The sequence below is a fragment of the Poecilia reticulata genome, linkage group LG6 (genome assembly GCF_000633615.1).
Source record: "Poecilia reticulata strain Guanapo linkage group LG6, Guppy_female_1.0+MT, whole genome shotgun sequence".
In the NCBI taxonomy this organism is placed as follows: domain Eukaryota; kingdom Metazoa; phylum Chordata; class Actinopteri; order Cyprinodontiformes; family Poeciliidae; genus Poecilia; species Poecilia reticulata.
The window spans coordinates 25527722-25554162 of NC_024336.1; the positions used below are offsets into that span (position 1 = coordinate 25527722).

A 26441-nucleotide genomic window follows, 5' to 3' on the forward strand; every position below is an offset into this window, starting at 1 on the left:
AAAGAGCGAGAAACGGAGAAAGAAAAGGATCCAGGCTGCAGTTTGGCTTAGATCTGAGCAGAGACGCAAGGAGAGCAGTTCAGCCGCGGATCGAGCCTCTTCGCGTATAGTTTGAACTCTCGTGGATGTTTTCTTTGTAATTATTTTAATTTTTTTTTTGTTTTTGTTTTGTTTTGTTGGGATTTAACGAGAAACATCTCAAGGATTGTGGACTTGTGGTGCATGGTTCCTGGGATTTTTAATCGCACCGAAGTGGGCTACCTCACACTCTGTACCGGTGTAGAAAGTCGATCCGAGGCTGTTAAAAGTGTTTCGGGCTGTGACTTTATACCGTCTCTGGTTGAAGGGTACAGGCTTGGATTATGTTGCTGATCGTGCTATGATGTTTTATTCGCTCCTATCAAACACATAAACAGTCCATTCCGCAGCGACCTGCCGCAGCTTTTGAGCTATTTACTGTGAAATCAGCTGAATGCATGCATTTTAGACGGAATGCAGCAGTGCGTTTGTTGCATGGTTTTCTTACTCTAGATGCAACAAAATAGCCGTCAGTCTAATGTTGCGGTTTTGCCACCTATGCTCTCCAGTTGGCTGTGCATGCGACTGCACGGCGTTTCAGTGTCATTGATGTTTTGCAGAGATAGGAGTAGTATATCCGTTCAAGAATAAAGCCTCCCCTTCTAAATATTCAAGTTGTCGTATGTTCAGGACGAAACGCTCAGGTCTTGTGCGGCGACTCTGGAGAAGCCGTTTGATCCCAGATAAAGAAGGGGAGGATGGAAATGGCAGAAATAGTGAGGGCTGTAGGGACGATCTTTTTGGCAACAACCCAGAGAAAATTCCCAAAACGGAGTTCCGACCGATGACCCTCAGCGGGTCGTTTTTCGGGGACATAGGGAGCGTGTGCGCCGTGGAGAGCGGCGGCGGCGGCGGCGGCGGCGGAGACGGTGGAGGTTTCGGCGGCGTGGGGGTCACGTCGGACCAAGATGCAGGCGCGGTGTGCGTCCCGGAGCAAGGGAGCCCCCGCTCCGCGCAGGACAGCGAGTGCAGGACGGTGACGTGCTGCTTGTTTAAAGAGCGGGACCACACCGAGGCGGCTCAGGGCACCAGGGATCCGGGGTCGTGCCACTTCATGCTGAGGAGCCTCGGACCGGGAGACGGCAGCAGCTCTCCCGAGGCGCAGGAGGCGATGCCACGCACTGTGTTGGAGCAGGAGCTGAAGACGGCAACGTACTCCTTGCTGAAACGGCTAAAGGAAAAGGCGCTTGATACCTTGCTGGAGGCGGTGGAGTCCAGGGGAGGGATGCCCAGCGACTGTGTTATGATTTCCAGGACAGAGTTAATCCTGGGTGGACGTGTGGCATCCCCGCAGCTGCTTGTGTGCAAAGTGTACCGATGGGCTGACCTGCAGCACACGGCCCAGCTCAAACCGCTCTGTGAGTGCAAGAGCTTTGGGGCCCAGGACAGTCCAACCGTATGCTGCAACCCCTATCACTACAGCCGGCTCTGTGGGCCAGGTAAGGACATCTTTCCTCCAGCCTGCTTGTCTGAAGCTGCTCTTTTCTTTCACTGGTCGTTGTTACCTCTTAGTAAACACAAACTAACGCCCAGGGTGAACCAGAACCGACCCAATGCATAAGCGAAACAAGCGAAGCTCTAAAGAAACAAATATTCTCACAAAGTATACTCTAAAGAGCTGTGGGTCAGTTAGCTCTTTGCCAGGTCATAACCCTGTGTCAGAGCTGAACATGCCGTTTTGTACCTGAACACAAACAATTTCATGTCCATTTGCACCATTGCAAATGAGTTTATTTTTCGCTGAAGTTGAGGACTGATTCTCACAAAATTCCCAACTATGACATTATTTAATTGAGTTGTACTTTAATCTCTAGAAACGTAGCATTACATTCTATTACCATTTTTTTGGGCTCCAAGCTTTTTCATTTCTGTTGGTTCGTAGAAAATGTGACAAACAGCTTGTGGACATTTATTCTTAATACCACTACAGTTTTAGTAACTTGTACCTGACGTTTTTGTATGAATTGGTGCTGCACATTGTTTTTGTACAGATCACATGACATTCTGGAGAACTTAGCTTGTTATATTAATATTTCATCCCCTCCTGTCCAGTCCAAACCAGATTTATATTTGAAGCACTATCCAAAAAATACAAGCTCTTATTATTTACTTTTATTTACTTTGTGTCTGATCTCCCGTTTGGGAAACAGAACTGTACATTTTTATAAGCTGTTATGATATGTTATGACCCTTGATTGAACCAAATTAATTATCAGTGATGTCACTCTTGGAGTTGCCATTTACTGGAGTCACAAAAACACATTTTCTGACAGCTGTTGTCAAATTAGGCTTCCAGCATCTCCTTGGAGGGTCTGAATTGTTGCGTGGTCAGTGTGAAACATCATGCTGTTGACATAACCATTTTGTACTAGAGTACAAATCAACCAATGCTGCAAAATGACAAAGGCGTGTAATGACCAGCACCCCTTATCCCATGCCACAAGATCCCCTAAAAATGTTACAGTGATTCCAGTTTGTATTCTGTCCTGTCCCACCCCATCCAGTTGGTGTCTCAGTATGACTTTATCTGTTTGAGTTATTACATTGAGCCCTGGATATAAGGGCAAGTGCATTACGCTAGATACTCTCAATTTATGTTATTGACTTTTAATTTAAGTTTGGAAAGGCCCTTAACTTTGCCAGTTGACTTGATAAAGTCGTATAATCATGACTCTTGTGTCTGGGATCAAGGAAGTTTTCATTATTTTCAAATTGCTTACAAGCCAGAATTTTGGGTGCCTGGAAGAAAACAGAAATAGTGGCAGAGATACAGATAAAACGTGAAACTCTGTAAAAATGCTACAACCGAGTAACCCTCAGCCACTAACCAAAGGGCTCTGTCAGGTTTTTTTTTATGGAATCCAGACATGTTTTGTAATTTAAAACCCTGAGTACTTAATAAAATCTGTGATTCTTAGTTTCTGGAAAACTTTGTTAAAGTCTTGTCCTGTTCTTATGGCAGTAATGTTGTGCTTTCGCGTTCCTTTGTTAGTTGAATTTATCATTACACAACTAAGTTTAACAGTCCTTAAATAATAGTATCAGAATTTCTAATGTGTTATGCACTAGAAGAACAACTGCTGGCTGTTTTTTTAAAAACATTTTTTATCGTTTCTATTAAACCTGAACCCTTCTTCCCAACTTCACCATGTTTTCAAAATGCTGACAGTGGTGGAAAATGTTTGATGCTAGGCAAATACGGAAAGTGATCCCCCAAATCACATTCTGCTTGAGACCTCATTGAACTCTGAACTAGCTCTGAGGTGAACACTGAGCAGCATAGCATGTGTCAGCACAGTGCGGTACGCTACTTTATGGTCCAGTGCATTCAAGGAGAGGATTACCGCCACCAGTTGTACTCTCAATGAGCAGGAAGAGTTTAACCCAAACGTCATATCAGTGCATCGAAAACGCAACGTGCTGATATGCTTGCTTGCTTGTTGTCAGCAGTGATGTTTATCCGTCCCACAATCAATGAGCTGTGTTGTATGATGCCAGTAGCTCAGGCGTAACCATTGTCCTGTGGTCCTGCAACTGATGAGGGCCCAGGAATGGGGTGGTATGGGTTTGGTTGTATGAGCCACTTTTATATGGGAAACAGACAAAACAGCATAGTGAATCACACCAACCCGTGTAATGTTATTTAATGGAAAAAAGGCGTGAGGGAATCCGAAATGTCACAACATAACTATGAGGAGATTAGTCAATTTATTTCCTTCATTATCTTCTCAGCTTTATCAACTTTTTCTATCAGTCTTTTTTTTTTGGCCTACTTTGATACGCAGAGAAAAAAAAAAGAGCAGAGATTCTTGTTTGATTAAATGGATATTATTTACCAAAATTATCCGCCCTGTCACATTTTGAAGTTGCAGTGATTTAACACTCATTTGAGACAATTTGGCTGTGCGCAAAAGAAAATGTAGAATCTCTCTGACTTATTAGAGACTTAGATGCCAATACTTGATTATTCCCCATAACAGAGAACAACACATCTATGGATTTTGTTCAACATTTTGTTCATTTTACTTTTGTGCTGTCATTAAAACACTTTTGGTGAATAACTTAAAAGTTGACTGTAGCTCACTGCAACAGTGTGTAGACAGGTTTGAATTGCTTTATATTATGAAAAGCAACAAACATTAATGGAGATTAATCCAGTGAGTGGAAATTGATAGTTTCCCCTTAATTAGCTCTAAACAGTGATTGCATGCTGAAGAGTCAGAATGTTTCTTTTCTCTAAGAGACACACGGAAATTAAGAACTTCTATCATTTTCAGCCTGTAAACACATCAAGAAACAGCAAGTACTTTGATACATTTCATTTCTTTAAGCTGTGTAAAAATCTGTGCAGGTACAAAGATATGTGCTTTAATGTGTTGAACTTAAACTGCTAACTCTATCAAATTACAAAGAGCACTATTTTTTTTTTCCTGTTTCGTGTTGTAGTCCTTTGAAAAAATATCAGAGTTGAACTCTTCAGGGCAAACATAAGTTTTATATTTATAATAAAGTCATCTGTTAGATGTATTTATTATTAATTTGTTTTTGATGCCAAAAGAAAAAGTGTGCAAAATAGTATTTCTTATTACTGTACTTCTATTTGCAGAATAACACAAGTATAACAAGCTGATGCTACTTTCTCTTTCCTGTAATTAGCTGAGTAACATATAAACCATTCATAGATGGCCAACTGTACTTTTAAACAGGACATTCAGTTGGTTTAAACACATTCCCTGGTTGCTCATCATCATGACTTTAAACTGTAGGAACGGTATGATAGAACTTTTTAGACGGTGCATCTTAATACCAGTAATCGGTCCATGTGTATAAGCCTGAATATGTCAAGGGCTCCAGTGTATCTGTTTTAAGATAAATTTCTGAAAGCCTGCAGCATGTGTGTTGCTGTTTAGCCTCACCCACAGATTTGGACCTGCTGCTCAACAGGTCACTTTCAGTTAGTGTGTGTGTGTGCGTGTGTGTGTGTGTGTGTGTGTGTTGTGAGCTCTCCACGGCAGAGCCTCTCTGACCTATATTAAACAGATTAAGTTTTGGCAGGAGCGAGAGTGTGATTTGGAAAACCTTAAACGCTGGGCCACTCAACCCCAGTGACCCGATGACAAGGCCTGGTATCGTGTGTGGAGATGCGAGTGTCAGTATTTCTGTCTCCTCGCTGGCACATGGGGCGGATTTTCCATAACATCTACGTTTATTAGAGCCAGCTGGTTATGACAAGCACTTTTAAAGTGGTAGAGCCTACAATATCACAATTTGTATTGAAGCAAAGTTGAAAAACGGACGTAGCTTTTGTGCTCTTGCACTCACACATTACTGTTTATTGTAACCAAGGTCAGGTATCTTAAATGTCAGCTGATAAACTATCATTAAAACATTACTTTTGGGGGACATTTCACTCATCTGGAAATGTAGATGTGAAATCATGCCATGTGAGCTTCCTTCCCAGTAAAACACCCAAGATGAATTGGAAGCAGAGTGAGAGAGGCACGTACCCCATATTGGGCCTAAAGCTCGTAGTAGACATAGCTCACATGCGCTCATGCGTGGCCCAATAGAACTGGTATTTCTTTCATGCTATTCAAGAAGAGCCGCTTTGAATCCAGGCTTTAATCGCTTCTTTTGACATTGTTTGTAAAAAGGGGGAAGATAGAAGTAGAGTGGTACCAAATGCCGTCCAGGTCGAGGAATACATTTTTGATTGAATAATAGTTTAATCATATGTGAGACTCTGAAACGTGTCTAGAATAGTTTGAACCGGAGTACTGGAACACACTAGTTCTTAAAGTGTTTATATAACCTGTAGGTAGAGATCTTATTTAACTCCAAGTGGACAGAAAGTTTTTCCCTTTTAATTCACCAGGCATTATACTTTTGGAATGAGATCAGTTTCAAGTTGCACTTTAAAAGCCCTTTTTGTCCTGAGGAGGTCCCCTCATGCTATTTAGGTGAAGGAGTGGTGATAATATACAGTTTGCATACTGCTGGCGCCAGACTGACTAGCTGTGTATCTGAGTGACTGAGTTCAGATCCTGGCAATTACTGCCGCCACTCTTAAAGGACCCGCTGCTATTATGCTTTCCTCCTTCCCATTTTCCCTGTAGGCGAGGTCACAGCATGCTCACAAAGTTTTCTTTCCTTTGTGCTCTGCCTCTTGTGCAAGCTTCTCTCATTTCTTCGCTTTTTATTAGATACAAGCGGACTCTTTGGGCGGAGCGGCATTAAAAAGCAGAGTTTTGGTCATGTTTAATAAACTGCTAACTTCAGGTTATGGCCAGACAGTGGTCTGCATCAATTAAATAATACATGATTAAACAACAGCAACAAAAGTTTTTTGTTGAGTTTATTAGCATTTTAACTAGCTTGTGAAATAAAATATTTGTTTTTATGCTGTGCAGATGTAGCCTGCGCTGAATTTGATATGTTGTCTTGCGTGGAAGCCCTTGTTGTGGCTTGAATTCAATTCTGCAACTGTGGCTTTTTTTTTTCTTTGCTCCTTTGAAAGCTAAACAGAGCTAATTTAATATTATTTGGTAATTACTTACATATAGCTAATTCTAAATATTCCACAGCTTTTATCTTTCCAGAAACAATGTTATACTACATGGTCCATTTTACTCCCAGTAAAAAATTCTATCTTACTTTAAATGTATATATATAACAAAAAGATGCTTCTTAGATTATTAACATCACGGTTTTGTGTTGCAGAGTCACCTCCACCACCGTATTCGAGGCTTTCCCCGAATGAAGAGCACAAGCCACTGGGTAAGAAACAAATACTCAGATGAACTTTTCAGCCATTGAATTTTTTAGAGCTTCCTGTAATACCTCAGGTATTCATATTTGATTTTTCTCGTAACATAGTCACGTCATTTATAAACAGACTCAGCTTTATTGGCTGACACTGTGTGCACAAACAAGGGATTTAGCTTTTTTTCAAGCACGCCATACAGACATTAATTATAAATATATAAAATTCGGAGGAAAAAAAATAAAGGGTAAAGAAAACAGTATGTGCATCTGTGTGTATGTACAAAACCATATATTAAAACATTTCGTTCAGTATTTTTACATATTGGACATCATGTATTGATTTAATTATATTAGCTAACGCAATATTATTTTAAAATTGTTTTTTTTAAAAGTTAGTCTACATTACTCGTCATACAACAGCTGTGTCTAGAAATAGAGGAGAAGGTGAACAAGCCCATTACAGAGTCATTTAGTTTAGTGGGGAAGCTGCAAAGCAAATGCCAATAGTGCTGTTATCTAACAATCATAATATTCCAGTAGCAGTTGTACACTCTCTTATCTGATTTGTCACTAAGCCAAAATGTATTTTCTCTCATGTATCCAAAATTCTGTTACACTAGGAGTTTAAAAGTTAACGAAGGCTTCTTCAAAGCTAATTTAACTGAGTGCCATTAGTCAGCTTAACGAGAAGTCTTTATTTCCCAATTCTTTAAAACAAGAGTCTTAAACATGGGCACAGAGTGCTGTCCTTAAGCAATCACCTTCTCATCATGGGCTCATAATCGCTTAAGGAGCAACTAGTTAGTGTTTGTGTCAAGACAGCCGTCGCCATAAAGAAGAAGGTTGTGGCGTCTTCATATTGTTAGATTCATTACATTGCTATTGCTAACAGCATCAGATAATGCACATTTTATTTGACTAGGAGTGCATGTTCATGGATTTTGAAGGGAATAAAAATTTGTTTCAGGGAGAACAAAAGGGCAATGGCAGGAACACAAATTAGACTTTTTCTGTGTGGTTGAAGAGGAAGATAAAGGAATCAGAGAAATCAGATCACCAGATCAAACTAAATGTGGGTTTGAAAGAATGAAATACTGAAATGATATCAGGATTTTTATGGAACGTTGTGCCTAAATTGGTACTTTTTAGACCAATGATTCAACAGCATGTCTCTTGTAAGAGGGAATAACCAATAACCATACACCAAAGAACACAAACAGCCTAACTTGGGGACACTGTTGTGGTGTTAGCTGCTGCTGCATGATCTGATAAACATATATAGCCATCATTAAAAAATAAAGATGTGACAAAGACACAGTGTACTTTCCGTAAAAACAACAATTCCAGGGATATTTCAAAATTAATTAAAATCAGGATTCTGACCGGTTACATCTTATTGGAGAAAACCTCAGTCCTGGACTCAAATCACAATGAGAGCCTGTGATGGGACTGTCAAGGCGAAATGGAAAATAAAAATTAAGGAGCAGGGAACTTTTGCATCTGCGACAGACTGGCGACCTGTCCAGGGTGTGACCCGCCTCTCGCCCGGAACGTTAGCTGGAGACGGGCACCAGCAACCCTCCTGTTAGAGGATGGATGGATGGATGGATGGATGGATGGATGGATGGATGGATGGATGGATGGATGGATGGATGGATGGATGGATGGATGGATGGATGGATGGANGGATGGATGGATGGATGGATGGATGGATGGATGGATGGATGGATGGATGGATGGATGGATGGATGGATGGATGGATGGATGGATGGATATCTGAAATCAGATAAAAGTTGTCAGGTTCATATGAGACTACAATTCATTTCTTTAGTAGGTCAAAATGTATTACTTCTGCCCTTTTTGGGGAAAAAAATATCTATCAAGTTAAAAGGTTTTTTTAATCATTTTGGTTTACGTATTGTTTGATGAAAATGTGGAGCCTGATCACTTACAAGAGCTGCAAACCTAATTTCAGCTCAAGTTACAAGCAGGATTTGAGAGAATATTAACACTAAATCCTGGCCAATATTGAATTGAATATTGAATATGCTAAGTTGTTGATGGTGTGACGAAACCATGTGGTGTTTTTGGACATGTTGGTGTGAAATTTGCACATGTTGAAATGATTTTTACAGAGTACTGAAGAGCTGCTAACTCAGTACACTTTCTTGTTTCTATCTTGCAGATCTCTCAGACTCCACTTTGTCGTACACTGAAAGCGAGGCAGCCAGCTCGCCAAACATCACCCCAGGCGAGTTCTCAGGTGGGTCTGTTTTTACAACTTTCATCGGCCTCCAAATAGGGACTCCCAAAAAAATGATGTTTTGACCTTAAGGTCGTGATTAATGATTACATGGAGGTTGTCAACAAAGAACTGTAAATATTGAAGTGGTTTTTCAAACGAGGGCATCTTTTGAGAATTTTGAACATTGGAGAGAGGGCATTTATGTATTCCAATGTTATGTGATGATAATCAAGGGACAGGAAAAAGAAGACATGACTTTCAAACTTTTCTACAAATTCAAAAGTGTTCTATGCAACTGTATCCATCTGCCTGATCCGATACTTTGTAGAACATCACTGCAATAGAAGCTGCAAGTACTTCAGGGTATGTCTTTAGAAGCTTTAAACACCTACAGATGGAAATCTTTCCTGGTGTTCTTTACTTAATAGTTCAAGCGTCAGAATGGATGGAAAACTTCTTTACACGTCAATTTTCAAGTCTTGCCATGAGTCCACAATCAGTTTTAGGTCTGGAATTTGCCTGGGCCATTCCAACACACGAATAATGGCGTGATGTAAACCACTATGTTGTCATCCTAGAAGTATGTTTATAGTTATTTACCTTCTGATTGGTAAATCTTTACCTTTGATGATACTTTTTTTGCAGTCTCTAACAGGTTTTCCCTTTTGAGTAGAAGTATACTTAGCACTATTCATCTCCTCATCAACTTTAACATTAGTTTCTGTCCCTTGCTGAGGATAAGCAGTCCCACTGCATGCTACTGTCACCGCCATGTTACAAAATGGGGATGTTGTTCTTAGCGTTTTTTTGTTTTTGTCTTTTCTGGCCGGAGCGACTTCTTCCTTTCAAATTTAATTGTGTCGCAAAGCATTTTTTTGCCACAGTGCATGTTAAATGCACTGTATGGTTTCAAATTTCTATTGATAGTGTTTAATGGTAAGACTAAATACTAAAGTGAAAGTAGGTTCTTATCATTTGATAATTTTTTATTATATTTTTATTACACTACCAAGTAGGGATGTTTGTAAAATCATGTATCTACTGGCAGTTGTGTTGTTTGACAGACTGTGCTGCTTATGCTTTTTTTTCTGATTGAATTGCAAGTTAAATCCTAATTTATTTGTACATCAGAGTTTCAGCTCAGTAATAAATCTATGTGTGAGGAACACTTTTGATCACAGAGGTTGAGCTTTGGGTTTAAGTCTCCCTTCTCGCTTGCAAAAATAGAAGATTACTATTAAAGTTCAAGTTTCCTGAAGTCCTCCTGAAGTCTTTATGTGCATTGCAGAAGTTAAATTTTCAAGTTGTACTTTATCACGTTAAGGAGCATTCAAAGAGAAAGGTTTCATTGTAAGCAGTGGAGGGGTTTAAAGGGGCGTGTGCTCTGGCTCCAGTGCTGGCCTTCCTTCTTCTGTTTTTCTTACAGAAATATTTGAGTGGGATCAAACCGTAATAAGATCCAAGACTGCTGTGAAACAGACACACACACTTACTTTTCCATATGCATGTGGGCAGACCCACTTTCATGCATAGCTCTGCCTAACCTGACTGAGTGGGCTGAGGGGAGGGGGCTAGAAATCGAGTTCCCTCTGTGAATGTGACCACACCAAAGGAGAGGGTTGGAAATCCTCCTGTCCTCCTGATTTGAAATGAAACACTCCCTTCTCCCGGTACAGTAAGCATGCCTTTCCTTTCAGTCGCCCATTCATGAAAGGGTCACATCCAGCGTCCACAGGATCAAACGAACGCTCAGTAAGAGCCCTGGCTCCGGAGCCGGCGAGGACCAGTGTTTCCTGTTAAAAGGGTCTGCCACGGCTCAGGGGCCCGGACACTGAGACGTTGACATGGTTACCTTGCAGAGATGTATTAAGTCAGCAGAACGCCCTCCTCCTTCGCAGCACGCACAGGCTGTCACCACCTCAGCATGGCCCGGCGACACTCCCTGAGTCAACAAATGAGGGGCTTGTCAGAGCGCGCACCACAATTCCTCAGAGGCTCTGGTGAGGGAGGATCAAGACATGCGGGGCTTTGGTTTCTTCCAGCTATATTGCTGTTTGCACAGGCCAGTTTAGATCACACTGCATCGGCGCACTCGGCTCCGTGGGCTTAAGAAAGTGAATCACCACTTTGATGTTGCGCATGATGTTCTTTTGTTTAGAATATTTGCATTTGAATTAGATGTAATGCCGTTTTTCAAAAAGGCTTCTACTGCATTTACTCAAAGTCATGGGATCGAGATGTGTCCACGTAGGGCACAGACCATTTCTCTTGCAAAAATATTAATAATCCTTAAATCTTTTTCCATTTTGCCAAACTATATCCCTTTAAGGAATTAGTCTGTTTTTTTTTTGTTTTTTTTTACACAAAATAAAGCTGAATTAGGAGGTGAAAGAAAAAAAAAATTCACGGATCAACTTTTATTTCATGAGTTAAAACCTTAGGAGCGTGTCGTTCATTTGTTAGCTGTAGTTACTTTGTTGTACAACTCCACCAGCTTTGCACATCTCTAGACTTGAATGTTTCCCCATGAATCCTTAAAAAATAGTTCAAGTTCAGTCACCTTTAAACTGTAGTGTGTGGAAGAATTAGTTTTCAAGTCTTTCCATAGATTTTGAGGAGAATTTAGGTCTGAACTTTGAGGGGAATATCAAAAACAGCATGATTCTGCCACCACCATGTCATTGTGGGCGTGAATTGTTCAGGGTTATATGAAGTATTAGTTTTCCTGCATATATTAGGTTTTTTAGGTAGGCCATCCCAACAAAACTGAATGAGTTGTGGTTGTAATGTGACAAAACGTTAAAATTGATTAAGTGGTACGAATGACTTGGTGAAGGCACTGTTTTTTTTGTTGTTGTTGTTTTTTTTGTTTTTTTTTATAGTATTATGTGTTGAACGTCAAAGCTAACTACAGCATGTGTCTGTGTGTAACCAGAGTTGTTTGGGATTCACACTCCAACTGTCATGCAGAAACAAGTAAATCTCTTGAAACCCCAGACTTGGGGGCATTTGCTAGGTGGAGTGTTGTCAGATAATCAACTTCTGTTTGCAGCCCAGGGCTACAGAAATACCCAGTGAGCATTCTTCTGCATCACACAATGGCAAAGAAACAGATCGGAACTGGTTGGTGTTCCAGATAAGCTTGCTCTACCACTTTTCAGGGTATATTCAGTGGAATTTGAATAGCAATTCTCTCGACTTACTGCCTTGTTGTGAAATGTCGTAGTTAATTAATCGCACGGTTCTCCATGAGTATGTTGCAGCATTTTTGCAATATTTCTTCCTCCACGTTCTGTAGGCATTTTGACTATTTCCAGTTCGCAAAAATGTATGTATTACTATATTAGCACCACCAGGCTGTCTGATTAGTGGATCATGTTCTCAGCTCTGTACCCTGCGCTATAATATACCCCAGTGTGTGAAGGAATGTGGTTTTCTTGGTCCTGCTCTCCTGCTCTGCCTGCACAAAGCTGGCGCTTCGTTTTGTTGGCATCAAAATTAAGCCTTTTGAAGCATGTCTCATTGCTTCCTGTATGGCTGTCCGAGGGGAGGTTTACACACGGACGTTTTGTCCTGTCGCTCTGTCTCTGACATCGGGAGCTCTTTAAGTTTGTCACTACTGCTCACCAGCTGTTCCAGTGAAAATAGGAAGCCTTGGTGCAATGTTTCTGTCTCTTGCAAAGGTGTTGCTATACTTCAACCTTCTCTGCCTTTTGCATCACATGCATAACCTTCAGCTTATTTCATTGGTATTTTATCCAGTATATCGACACAAAATAGATGATTTTTGGTGCATGTATATACCAGCTGCATACAGAAACGGAAATTTGAGGCCATCCATCTATGCTCATTCTTGCTTGGATTGGATGAATAACATTTTTTAACGTCAGCTTTCACTGATCCTTTCTTTATTTTTGTCTCGACTTTGACTGGGTCATTCTAACATGACTATACTTTGGTATTATCCACATTGTTGCAGTTCTAGCTGAATATTCGAGGTCATTTGGAGTGCATAGTAGTTCTGTCTACATATGCTCCTACGTTGTGAATTTTTGTTGTACTCTTTGCATTATTAGATGATGGATTTTTCATATCTTTGCCGGATGTTTAAAAGTTAGGATATTGTTTTATAACCCAACCTGATCACAACTTTATCCCTGACCGATCTGTCAGGTGTTACTACTATAATGCCGCGTTTAGCGTTTGGATTTAATCCCGCCTGCCCGATCAGAGTCCAACTGGTGGTCGAAAAGCCTCACCACAAAATAGCAAAAAAATCAGGAATGACTAAAGACTTTGCGCAGCACTGTCTGTATACATCGATCAAGTACTGACGCTGTCTTAAGAGCAAGCCTATTCCATCAACTTTGCAACATACATTCACCAAAGAACATAGTCTATCTTCTGCCTTCCCTTTCCTTTGATCTACTGCACGCTATAGCAGAGAAGCTGAAAGATTTAAAGTTTCTCGATGAGGATAATAAACTGTCGGGATTACCTTAGGCAAGAGCATAAGCAGGTGGAGCAGAATCTATCACAGGAATCGTATATCAACATTATTGTAGTTGCAAAAGTGCCACTGACTCTCTGAGCATTCTTTCTGCAGAAAGCCCCTCTGTCGAGTCCACTCAGGTATTGACTAATTCTTCCATGCAGAACAATGCAGTTGTTGGCTAGATCTCACAGACCTCAGCTGAGTTATGGAGCAAATTGCGCTGAAAATTTGTAGTGTGCGTCACACAGCGAGACTGTGAATAGGCTTTTGCAGTCCTTTTGTTTATAAATCTGCAAGTCTATTTATCTTCCTCTGTGTCTTCATATGCATCCACATTCATACATTTTCACGCCGGAGCTAAACAAATTAAGCTATGCAATCAATACTAATCACACTTGCTTGTCTGTGTCAGGAAGAGACTATCACTCCCCATCAAATCATTCCCTCTGTCTGTGTCAGAGATGGGTGGAAATATGGCAAATAATTGGGCAGTCCAGTCAAGCCTTGTGATGCTTCTCTTGATTAATGCAGTTCAGCCTTGGCCCATTCTTGGAGTTCATACTGTGAAAGCTGCTGAGATGTGTCTGTGTTATTTGATTTATAACAGAATGAGTCTGAGAAATCTCCTTTCTGAACCCCTTCCTTGGACTACAGACCCCTGAGTGATATAGCACGGACCCGTCTTCCCCCTCAAACCTGGCACATGGCCTCAGGTTTCTACCGCAGCCCCGAGCCTTCCCAGCGCCTGGCCGCCCACACTCCCTCAGGAGTCAGAATGCTGCAGGATACGGGATGTGGAAATAATGTGACTCGAGTGCTTCCACTCGGCCTCCCGAAATCAGGTTTTGCGGATTGTTTATTTGAGGGGAAGGAGGCCTCAGACAAACATCCTGTTTTAAAAAGCTGCCTGGGTTTTGTAGCAGTGCAAGACGGTGAATTGCCTCTTTGACAGTGGGGGGAGAGTGAGGAATGTTAAAGAGAAGGCCAGTATCTCAGGGGACATAAAAGGGTTTCTCCTCACCCGTTTGTCATGTCCAGTTTGCGGCGTCTGTTTTAAACTGTGGGCGGAGGGTTATAACTATACATCCTGAAGGGTCTTGAGCTGTGTTCGCTCTGTGGCGGTGCAGGGCTTGTACCCACAGTCCTCGTCTCAAGTATCCGTTCCTGTCCTGCGAGGCTAGCTTCCGTTTCCCCTTACGTAACGTGTACACACAGAAAAAAGAGCCATTGATAAAAGTGATAAGGCCATTTTTCATTTTCCCTTTCTCAGCATTGTTATACTGTATTGTGTCAGATATCTGGCCTGTTTGTTTCTGGCTTGTGCTGGAACAGTGAGGATCCTCCATAGAGTTACTCTGATCCACTGCTCTAGAATAATATGCTTTTTTAACTATTGTTGTCATGGATCATTAAAATAATATTTTTTAAAAACTGTTCAGTTTTGCAGACTACAATAAGGTGTTAAAGGTAACTTATAAGTTACAATAAATACCTATTGATTGTGTTTTTTCTTCATGTGTGGCCTGTCATGCTGTAGAAATGTAACTTTACAATACAATTTTTTATCATCGTTATCTGACTCAGACCTGGGGGAAGCGACTTTAGTTGTCATTCTGTTTATATTTTTCGAACACTAATTTGTTTTGAGAGGTGACTCGCAGTCAGAACTGCCAACACAGATTCTCAGTGTGCTGAGGTAACGTGACCTCTCCACGCAGAGTGAAAGCTGGGCTAATCTAAAGCAGTCCTCAGAGCGAGCTTTGACTCCACTTGCATGTCAACAGAACTGCATTTCTGGGGCTTTAATGAAACAGCATTTATCTGTTCCTGCTTGGGGAGCTTTGTTGTGCCATCGCTAGTGTGCGTTTAGCTAACATCTCCCAGGCTAACCGATAGAGAAATCATCACACATGACTGGAAACTGAGCAAATTTTCCGAGCTCAGTTAGGATTGTGTAGAGATTTTAGAACCGACTGTACAAAGAAAAGAAAAAAAAGCGTGAATAAACAACATAAGGTGTGCTACGATTCTGCCACAGCAAATAAAGAAATTCAGCTAATTTTGTGCTCTGGGAGGGCTCCTCCTGCTGCCATCTTCACTCCCCTCACACCACAGAGCAGCACCCGCCTGCCTCCACCAAAAGGGCCATTCATTCAGCTCAGGGCACAGGGTTACAGCAACAAATAAAGAGCGTGCAGTGCCATTAAATATGTATGGAATGTCCAACTGTTAGTTTAGCATTTTCGTGTGCCTCCCCTCAAAGCGAGCGAGGGAACAATACTCCATTTGAGCAGGCCTGTGTAAATGTGTTAGAGCTTGCTATGTGAAAGTGGTTCCAGTAGTGGATGCAGTTTTTTTTTTTATTTTCTGACCATTTCACCCACAATTATAAATCCAGACACTGGCCTTGGTTGGCTATGATTTAGACCTGTGGCTTGATTGCAGGCAAAAATAGATTCAAGATTTTTTCCCTTCCTCCCCAGAGGAGCATTGACAGTTGTGCCTAAGCCTATGGCTGTCAGTATTTTTAAAACTCAGCATAGCCAGGGCATTCTTGGAGCCCGCTGAATGCTGTGTGTGGATTAACTGTTGAATCCAGTGTCATCCTACATCTCTGGACAAGGCTCTTGCAGCTGGAGAATAATGATAGTGGGTGACCGAAGGAACCCAGCATTGTGTGAAAGCATGGCAAAGTTTTATAGAGGTTAACTTAAAAATTAGGCGTCTTTTTTTTTTGTGCTTTTTTTAAATTATAAAATTATACCCATGACAAACTGGAGCAATTTTATGTCATGCAGTATGGTTAAAACCCTGTTAATGTGGTTCCAGATAAAATGCTTGAGTGAACTTATTTTTCTGTAAATGGGGTTCCCAAAATTAGGATTGGCTACCAGCAAATATGAGCTCTTTGGATACTGTTCAGAAATTGAACCTAAATAATAAAAAAATAATATCAGTAAAGTTAAAGATGACATATATACTGTGAATGTTAGCAGACTTAACAAAATAGCACCTACTAAAAGATGATAGCTTTAGATTAGTTGGCATTATGAGTTTCTTATGCTACAACATTTATAGTTTCTTTTCTGTTTTAAATAACAGTAATGGCAACATGTTAATTTTGTTACAAATACTGTGGTAGAGAGAAATATTGTGTTTTTGTGAGCTTATCATTCTATCAGAATATTACCTGTTCCTAATAGGAATTGTCTTCATTTCAGTCTCTTGTCCTGAAATTTGGAAAAGTGTGTAAGAAATATTCTGGTCTTTCTTGTGAGATACAGTTCCCTTCAAACCTTGCTAGGAATGCTTTTTAAATGAACAAGATGACAAAACAAACTGTGTTCTGCAATTATGTTTTCACAAGTGGTTGTCATTACAGAATGAAAGCATGCATATTCTTTAGCTCACAATGATTGGGGTCCTCTGGGAAAACTATATCTACTTCTGCCATGTGTGCTTTGCTTATCTTTTATTTGTGTACATTTCTAAAGTCTTGCTGGCCTGACTTCGTGCAGTCAGGCTGTCGCGTTTCAGGGTACGGCTTAGATTAGAGTTCTGGCGAAAGCTCTCCCCCACTCTTGTCTGCGACTGCCAACACATAATTTACTTAATGAAATCCTGCCATTCCCTGTAAGCTCCGTATTTTTTTTTCAGATGTTGACAGGGAAGGACTTTATGAATAATTGGAAATGTTCGCTCCTGCATTTTTAATGAATGTCTCTCTTGTTGTGAGCGCTTTGACTTGGGGGAAACAGTTGTCTTTGTTTGGGGAGCTAGTGTTTGGATGCCCGCGGTGAAGTAGTGTGGGTTTCAGTCGAGCAAGTGTTGTGATTGAAACAGAAACTCTGGTGCCACATTATCCTGACAGAACACATTCTTCTCACAGACTCTGATCCACTGGGCCAATCAATAGGAAGCCATTGTTTGAACAGTAGCTCTGTCCATCATAGCCACCTTCATCACCTCCCCAGCTCGGTGGTAACAAAATACCTACCTTTCTCCTTAAATTAGTCAGACTAATATTATAAATTTCCATTTTACGGTTCATTTAGATCCAAAACTTTCGGGCCAATATAACAGCATTGATCAAATTCCTGATTTGGATCTGGACCCTAAACCCAATTCACTCCTTATATTCAGGGAACACTTAGCTGAGGCTCAATAAATGACTGCATTGAAGAGATCTGATAGTAGTGTAGCATTCTGATATGAAAACCACTTATTAATAAAAACAATGTTTAAAGTCAACAAAGCAGCAGAACAAAGTTTTTTCCACACATGGTGAGTTGGAGCCACTAAGATAAGAAGCCAAATAATCTACAAGCAGTGACGTGCGGTGAGGTTCATAGCTGGTGAGGCACCGACTTAATTATAATCGGATTTATAAATCTAGACCCCCTGCATGTTATTGTTTACATAAGGAAATTCCGCGCATGCGTACAATGCTGGAGGGCAAAAAGACTATTCTTTAACATGTGATGCTTAGCCGCGCCGCCTCCGCAGAATAATTCCGTGATCTCAATCAAACTTAGACATGTAGATATTATTAATTTCGTGCTGTGCTTAACAGCAAAGGGAGAAACCGTTAAAGTACAACTCAAAACCACGTCTTTCTCGCTCTCTGTGTCAGCGCAGCTACTGTATGGCTAGATCGCTGTTACTGTCTCTTACTCTGCAGTTGTGKAGTCACAATGTCTGGGATCATGAGCGCCCCCAGCGATGAGGCACGAGAACTGCCTGCTTCACGTCGAATCTGTTCTCTGCCGTTTCTGATCGCTCCTCAGCACACGAAACACGTTACACACACAGTTGGTGACAATAAAAACACAGTACATTAAATACATAAGCTAAATTTTTGAAAATCAGTTCATACATTAAATGTTTTTAACCATTTTATTGGCGACGTACAGACAGGACGAACATGCTCTCATAGAATGGCAGCCAGTGCGACAATAGGTTGCGTAATCCCAGGTGAGGCTCAGCTCACTGCTGCCTCACCGGCTTCGCTTCCAAGCATTTGTATGGGAAAATGCGAAAATTCAGCGATTTTGAAGAAAAAAAAAATCAGATTTGGTTAAATTAAATGAAAAATAGGTACTTCATAGTACAAACCACAGGGTGAAAATATCTTTATAAATGATTTTATTATTATATATTATTTTTCCTGACCGCACGTCACTGTCTACAAGTCATATTCAAGCAAGGAGGAAGCATGATAATGTTAGCCAAAGCCTTGGCAAACATCTCCCTGTGCAAAGATCCTCAGTCGTTGTAAAATAAAAAAGTATTAATAATTCTTAGCATCATGACTGGCGAACCAGTTTGGCATTAAGTAGAAGCCATTCACTGTATGTCTGCAGATCATGTCATAAATTAGATGAATTCAACAAGGTAAATTATGTTCTGTTGTATGAAATATGTACTTTCTTTTCTTTATAAAAAAAACACTTAGATTGCAAGTAGATTGATAAAGAACTGAATTAAACCTAATAAATACATTTATATTGAAATTCAAAAATTGTATATTCATCATGTGGTTAAATGCTTTTTGTGTTTGGAAATTTGTCACCTTTGTAAAACATTGAATTCTGAATATTAAAGAGTTGCCATTTCTATGTCCCATGACATATGCAGCTTACCTGAGGCTGATTGTGATATTTTTACAGTATTTTATTGGATATTATAACTGCCTCTGACTGCCTGCAGCCACTTCCAGTTGTTGTTACACTGTACAATACCCTGAGTTTCTGAAATCAAAACTCATTTTTTTAAAGAACCTTTAATCAGTGTAGAATACATTAGTTCAGGAATAAGTGTTCAGCTTCCATTTAGAACAATATTCATGCTTATCTCAAACTAAGATAGTCATAACGGCAAACAAAAAAATATCCTGTTCATTCACAAACAGAATAAAATGTTACACAGTATTTTAGATGTTGGATTAGAGATGATGTAAATTTAATGCAGATTTTTTTTTTACTGTAGTTCGACAGTCATTTAATTCAATGCAGCATAATAATCTGTGACTCAGACACAAACTCCAGTGTCACCAGGCCATATTTTCAAGCCATATTTTCCTGGAGTGCTTACACTGTAACAACACTGAGCTTGAAGACTATGCCATCAAGTGTCTTGTTTGTTTTAAGTTCTTCTGCCACTCCTTGATTAAATGGCTCCCTGGGCAGTCAGCCATACTACCATATTGCCCATAATAAAAACTGTTATTTTTTTGTAACGTTCACAACATTTTTAGTGTCTTGTTGCAATGTAAGCTCTGTTTATTTATATTTGTTGTTTGTGAAGATAATGATTGGTACTTATTTTTTATGGCATGAAAATGTATTAAGTTGATCAAGTTACATTTTTTTTATAAAGTTAGAGTGCTCATTACACTTTTGTGTCAAAGACAAACTATCAGCTGCAAGCGCTCAGCAAATTAAATAAAAGTAATTTGCTCATCACCAGTTGTTTTAGACATCTCACCTTATCAGAGGAAAGAATGCTTTGTATTTGAGTTTCAGTCAGTTGTTGTACTGATGACTCAGTATGAGGCTGACACATTTAAAACTTGATTTAAAAAAAAAAAAGTTGTAAAAAATGAGAAACAAACCCTCCTTGCTGCCCACGAGGCCTTAACCCGAATAGGAAGTGAGAAGGTGCAGCGAGGGAGGGGTTCAGGAATGTGCTGGGTCTCCCCTACGCAAATCCGCCAGCCCACTTGGCTCAAACCTCCTTCACACACCAGCAAACAAACACGTTCACACTTACACACAAAAACACACGCAGAAAGAAAGGTTGCACGAGGAGGTGAAAGAGCGCAGCTAACCCAGCAGGATGTTCCCTGACTATTTTGCTTTCGACGCTCTCTCAGACTCCGCCGACTTGTAAGGCTGCCTCTAGATTTGACATATTCACAAACAACCCCCTGCAGTTTTCGCAGAACTTTTTCATGCCCTGGAAACGTCTCCCAGGCCTCTCTGGGATAACTTGACCTGTGTATACAGGAGAGTTCCCTCTCAACCTCAACGACTCCGCTATATTACCTTCCTTGGCTTCCTGTGCTTTTTACACCCTCTGTTGTTTATTGATTTAATTTATGGATTCTGTTAGTTATCTGCTATCTGGGACACAGCACTTTTCCTCTCTCATGGGGTCATCCTCAAAACAGAAACAGAGGAAGTGGATGACAATGTAAAGCATTCCCATTGTGACCAGGAAGGTTTGGTGACTGGATTCTGTTTCTTGGGCTCCCACGTTGTTTTCTCCCGGCACGTATCTCTGTTGCTGTATCTTTTGCTCTCCTTGCTCTCTCTCGGCAGAGAAAGACCAGACCTCAGGGAGAAAAATCCATAGACATGTAACAGCAGCTCCAGTTAGCATGTCTGTCTGATAAAGCCGACTTTGATGGCAGCGATAGCCTAGACGCCAGCCTAAATGTGGCCTGCTCAGTAAAGCCGGTGCTCGCCATCGTCCACAAAATTAAAGCCATACCATACACTGGGGCAAGAGGCTTGGGGTCACTTGCTTTTACTTCACATTGTTGTTTATGGATTGATGGGGTGGGGGGGACATTACACACAGGCATGCTTATTTTGTCGAAATAGAAAGATCAGAATGTTGAGACTGATTTTCTTATCTGTAGGTTTGGTAAAGCTTGACCTGCCGTTGTCATTGCTTTTTTAAAACTAGACTATGTGGTAAAAGAACATCACTGACAATCGCCTCTGTGCTGTAAGCAGCCATCACTGTTACTATATATCAATAATCCATCCACAGTAAACTACAGTTCATCACTTTTATTTTGACAATTTATAAAAGTTCAGCTTTGACAGCAGGTTTAGTTTTACTGAAACACACGTATATTGTCTAGAGGAAAACAACACAGTCTTATACATTTCTGAGTTAATATGAATTGATATATTGTTTGCAACTTATATTGTTAATTTAGCGCATTTGACATGGAAATTAATTTTGTAATTATTGAGAAAGGTGCAGGTTTAAAACAAGATTTGTTCTTGTTTAAACCAGACTTTTCACTCGAGTATAGTAAGTGTTGTAAGAGAATGTATTAATGATAAAACTTGTTAACTCGAGTGAATAAATAATGGGTTGATTTATTGACTGATTGACTGAGAATGAAGATCATTGTCTCTAAAATTTCAAAAGGCAATCAACCTGTCCAAATCCAGCTGAATTTGAGAGCACAAGAAAACAGATCACCTTAGTTGTAGTCTGCTTCCCCTTCCAGTTTTTTATGAAAAGGACGTTAGGATCTTTGGCTCTTAGCAACTGTTGTAGCCGTAAAGAGTGTGGTTTGTAGGGCAGCCTGTTAGCAAGAAGGTGTGGTGCTTTCAGTGATTGGAAAAGGATTTTATTTTAGCAGTTTTTTGACCAGCCAGTTGTTGGTCAGGCGAAACTACGACTGCTTACAGTCATAGCTGTTGGTTTCCTGACCTCCTATCCACACTCTGAGCCTCTAATCAGTTTGCTGGAAGAGACTTTTAGCTGAAGGAGGATCTAATCCCTGGCACAACATCAGACACTGATGCACTCCTCCCCCCAATGTAAAGAGCCTTGCATCCATTTTGTGTTTCTCTTTTCCCCCCGTTTCACTCCTATTAAAAGTTTCTGAGGAATCGGTGCTTTTCTTATACCCACTCATTTTATGGAGAGATGAAATCTAACAGAGGGTAGGTGGGGGGTGGCCCCAGACCCTGATGGGGAAATGTTAGCACGGAGGGGAAGCTGTTGTTTGTCTGCCTGTCCCTGACACTCGGCCTCCCATTCATCTCACTCCAAGGCTGCCGATCCGTGTTTACCCTGGGGCAGCTCTTCTCTGATTCTCCCTCTGTACTCACCCATCCCCTCTTGCTTTTCATGCTTTCTTTAAAAGCATTACTGGATGATCATCAAGGATTGCCATTGAAACTCTCAAGCGCTCATTTTTGTGTACTTAGCAGTAATTATCCAAAATCACCATTGAGTGCAAAGCAGCTGGGATTTTTTTATAATTTTTTTTGCTTCGTCTTACCCATTGAAGAAGCTCCAATTATTTCCATTTGACGTAAACAGGTTATGTAAATGACTTACCTAATTATATATACTGTGTAACTTCATTGCAGTGTCAGTGTATCAAGATCAAAAAGGGTCGTTTGATGCGTTTTAACTGTGGCACATTTCGAATGCCAATTAGATATTTAGCCAGTTGGATGATTTCTCACCTTAAAAATAAACTGATATCATTAATATTTACCAGCAAAACTGTCATCACATTATTTTGTGATGTCAAGCAGCCCTATATATTACTGTGAAATGGTTGTTAAATCTTTAAAATGCCTTTATAATTTTCTTTAGAGGAGCCAGACTTTCTAGTAATTCCTTTGAGTGAGCTTCAACAATTGTTCTTCAAAATTTCTCAGGGTCTTTCAGCTTCTTGAAACATATAACGCTCCAATCGTATAGATACAACACTGCTACCTGCTTAAGCCATCATGCTTTTACTAATTATGGAAAATCTGATGGACTGAACACTTTTCTTCCGTCTATTTTGTGAATTTAGACCTAGAAGGCGTTAGTCTTCATTAACTCCAACTCCAGTTGTTCAGCTCATTGCTTCAGGCTGCAAAAAGTAGGAAATGCACCATCCACGCCACGGTGGAGCCCAACAACCCTGAGACTGACACTAAGAGGAGAGGCTTTTGAGAATAAAATAACAATAATAACATGCGCTACAATTCTAATGGGTAAACTGAGCTGTTAAAAGGTGGCAGGGTTAAATGGATGCAGAGCGCCAGTAATTGCTCCCAGCCGTCATCGCTCCGCCCAGAGCAGACCCTCTTAAAAAGCAAGACGTGGAGTCTGAGAGAGTTGGGTGTCCATGTTGTGGTCAGGGAGGGGGAGGAGGACACGCCCTGACTTTGCCGCCTCGTGTCTGAACTTTGAGTTTTGCTCCCGGCTTCGCTTGGATCTGTGTCTGAGTCACTTTATGGTCCACCGCTACTAATCAGGGCTTCATACCCACTGAAATTTGTTTGTGAAATATAGTTGGAAATGTGCAGAGTGTCCAAACGTTGAAATTTAAAAACGCAAGGCAAAGATGTCTGCTTGTAAAAGCAATCTGTTAGACTCAATATGACGAGTCGGGAATGAGTGAGAACATTAAGTTTTGATTACTAAGATCCACAAAGTAAATAAAAAAAACCTAACATATATAAAAGATACATTGCTGCATGATTGATGTAAAACCATTTTAAAGAAGAAAAGCCTTGGCTGATGGAGTTAAAACATAAAATACATTTCCAATTTCCCCTTCTCGCTCTGCTTCCTGCTCCTCTCTTGCTTTCTAAGTCTGAAAACTAGATACAATTGTCAAAACTTTCTGAGCCATTAGCCATTCAGAGTTTTCTCTTTATCTGTGCTACCTTGATGTGTGGGCTCCGTTTGATTTGAGACAACAGAGGGCCATAAATGAGTCGGGGTTGTGCGGCCGGGCCAGGCTGCAGTTAAAGCCGAGCTCAAGAGTGGAGGAGCTGGAGTGTGGAATTCACTAATGGCACATGCATGTTGGGGCCCCTGAAGAGAGGGGGTCATTTCAGCCATCAGTGTGTGCGCAAACACACAGAGAGCCTGTCTACAGCTCCCCCCCCTGCCGCCCCACTCCACCCGCTGCACGTCCACGCTCACTCCGTCACTCTTTTCCTCCCCCCGACCCCTCCCCAATAGAGCGCCTCAGACCAGCAGGCGTTTTTGTCTCTGCAAGTCTGGTCAACGTTTTTGCTAATCTTTGAATAAACTTTACTAGTGTGGGTCACTCAGCAGAAAGCTTTAGTTGGGTAGGAGGTGAGCGAGGCATTCTGGTGCTGTGTGGATCCACAATGCTCCACCTTAAAGGCGTTTGTTAATGGGGTGGGCGGTCATTAAGCCCTGAGAGCAGAAGGGCTGAAAGGAATGGGGCCACAGGCCCAGGCTTTAAATCCTCTGTGCCAATAGACTCTCTGAAGCAAAATAATGGCATCACTCTGTGTGTGAGTTAATGGGAGCTGATAGCATGAAGGCTGGGGGGTCAGCGGGTCACAGGCTTGTGCTAAGTTGTCAGGGAGCTGAATGCCGTCCCTGGGCCCGCAGTAGGGGGAAGAACCCGGTTAGGGGGGAGGGGGACCCCCTGCCTGGCCTACTCCCATCACCCTTCCACCCCACTCACACACACACACGCACACACACACACACACACGCACACACGCACACACACACTTCTGTGGAATGTGAGGAAGACGAGTGAAAAGGGGAAAGGGGGTTCCTTTACTTTTTAGCAGCAGAGGGAGAAGGAGCGGATGTGAGATCATGGAATTCTCCCTGAGTTTCATTCCTATTTCTTCCTTATCCACTGCCCTCTCTCCCTCCGCTCATACCACAGATTTTATGAGCTATATAAATGTTGAACAGCAACGAGCAGAGTGGACTGAAACGGTCTCTGGGAGCAGTCATCAGCGTGTGTGTGTGTCTATGGTAAAGATCGAAGTCTACCTTGGGAGCAGTAACTCACTGTGGAGTGCTGAGGGCTGTCACTGAAAAGAATTCACTGACTGCAGCCATGAAACTGAATTAAGAAACTGATTTACTGGGCTGAGATGTTTAGGAGCAAGATGCCAGCTTTGTTCCACTGGAACAATGAAACGCATTATGAAGTAAGCGTGGCCTTTTAAGTAAACTTTTCCAAAAAAGTTTCAACGTGGCTGGACTGTATGAGTGCTAAAGCCCTGTTTCATTCAAGTAAATATGATCTGCTTTAAAATTGCATGAGCAGAGAGCACTGAGCAGCTCTGCTAGGTGGTCAGTGATTAATTATTACAGTGCCCTCTTGAGACCGAGTGAGGAAGTGCATATTCTTTAACTGAGCTGACCTCACTACACCCTCAGGGTATGTATAGTACTGTGTGTGAGTGTGATATGATATTTATGCCAGGGTTATGTTTCAATAGGGTGCCTCCTTCAGTCGTTTTAATAGTGTGTCCATCTGCTGTGAACAATATAAAAGAGATAGCTAATCCCTCAGATCTCAACCATTCCTTTTAAATAGCTCTGTTTACTTTTGTTTATGTTTTGTTTAATGACTGTTTCTCTGTCGCTTCCAGATGCCAGCATGTCGCCAGATGCCCTGAAGCAAAGCCACTGGTGTAACGTGGCATACTGGGAGCACCGCACACGCGTGGGCCGCCTCTACACAGTATACGAGCACTCCGTCAGTATCTTCTATGACATACCTCAGGGAACAGGCTTTTGCCTGGGCCAGCTCAATCTGGATCACCGCAGCAGCACCGTTCTACGCACGCGGGGCAAAATCGGCTACGGTATCCTCCTCAGCAAAGAGCCCGATGGCGTTTGGGCGTACAATCGAAGCGAGCACCCCATATTCGTCAACTCGCCCACGCTGGACATGCCCAACAGCAGGACTCTGGTCGTGCGAAAAGTGATGCCAGGATACTCCATCAAAGTGTTTGACTATGAGCGCTCGTGCCTCCTGAGGCACTCCCAAGACTCGGACTTCCTGGATGGACCCTATGACCCCAACAGTGTGCGCATCAGCTTTGCTAAGGGCTGGGGCCCCTGTTACTCAAGACAGTTCATCACTTCCTGCCCTTGCTGGCTGGAGATTCTTCTCAACAACCATAGATAACACAAACGGACCCTACAAACTATCCCAAATATCATCTACCTAGATTTAATATAAAGTTTTATATATTATATGAAATATATATTATACATGTAAATACAAAGTCATTTTTACAATGTCATTATTTATGTATGGTGCAATGTGTATATGGACAAGAAGAAAAACAGAAAATGCACTTTGGCAAG

At 41.3% G+C, this 26441-nt stretch overlaps 1 protein-coding gene across 1 annotated transcript; it reads left to right on the forward strand.

The window, feature by feature from the left end:
- On the forward strand, positions 1-26435 carry smad6b (SMAD family member 6b). The gene is made up of 4 exons (XM_008412198.2): positions 1-1517; positions 6799-6855; positions 9029-9106; positions 25718-26435. The coding sequence occupies exons 1-4, from the start codon at positions 701-703 to the stop codon at positions 26257-26259; spliced, it is 1494 nt and encodes a 497-aa protein (XP_008410420.1). The 5' UTR covers positions 1-700; the 3' UTR covers positions 26260-26435.
- The last annotated feature ends 6 nt before the right edge of the window (positions 26436-26441 follow it).

Excerpts from the sequence above, each read along its gene's own strand:
- smad6b (XM_008412198.2), top strand. The coding sequence starts at position 701 with ATGTTCAGGACGAAACGCTCAGGTCTTGTGCGGCGACTCTGGAGAAGC. Across the intron at positions 1,518-6,798 it reads CAGCCGGCTCTGTGGGCCAG|AGTCACCTCCACCACCGTAT; the intron begins GTAAGGACATCT and ends TTTGTGTTGCAG. Across the intron at positions 6,856-9,028 it reads TGAAGAGCACAAGCCACTGG|ATCTCTCAGACTCCACTTTG; the intron begins GTAAGAAACAAA and ends TCTATCTTGCAG.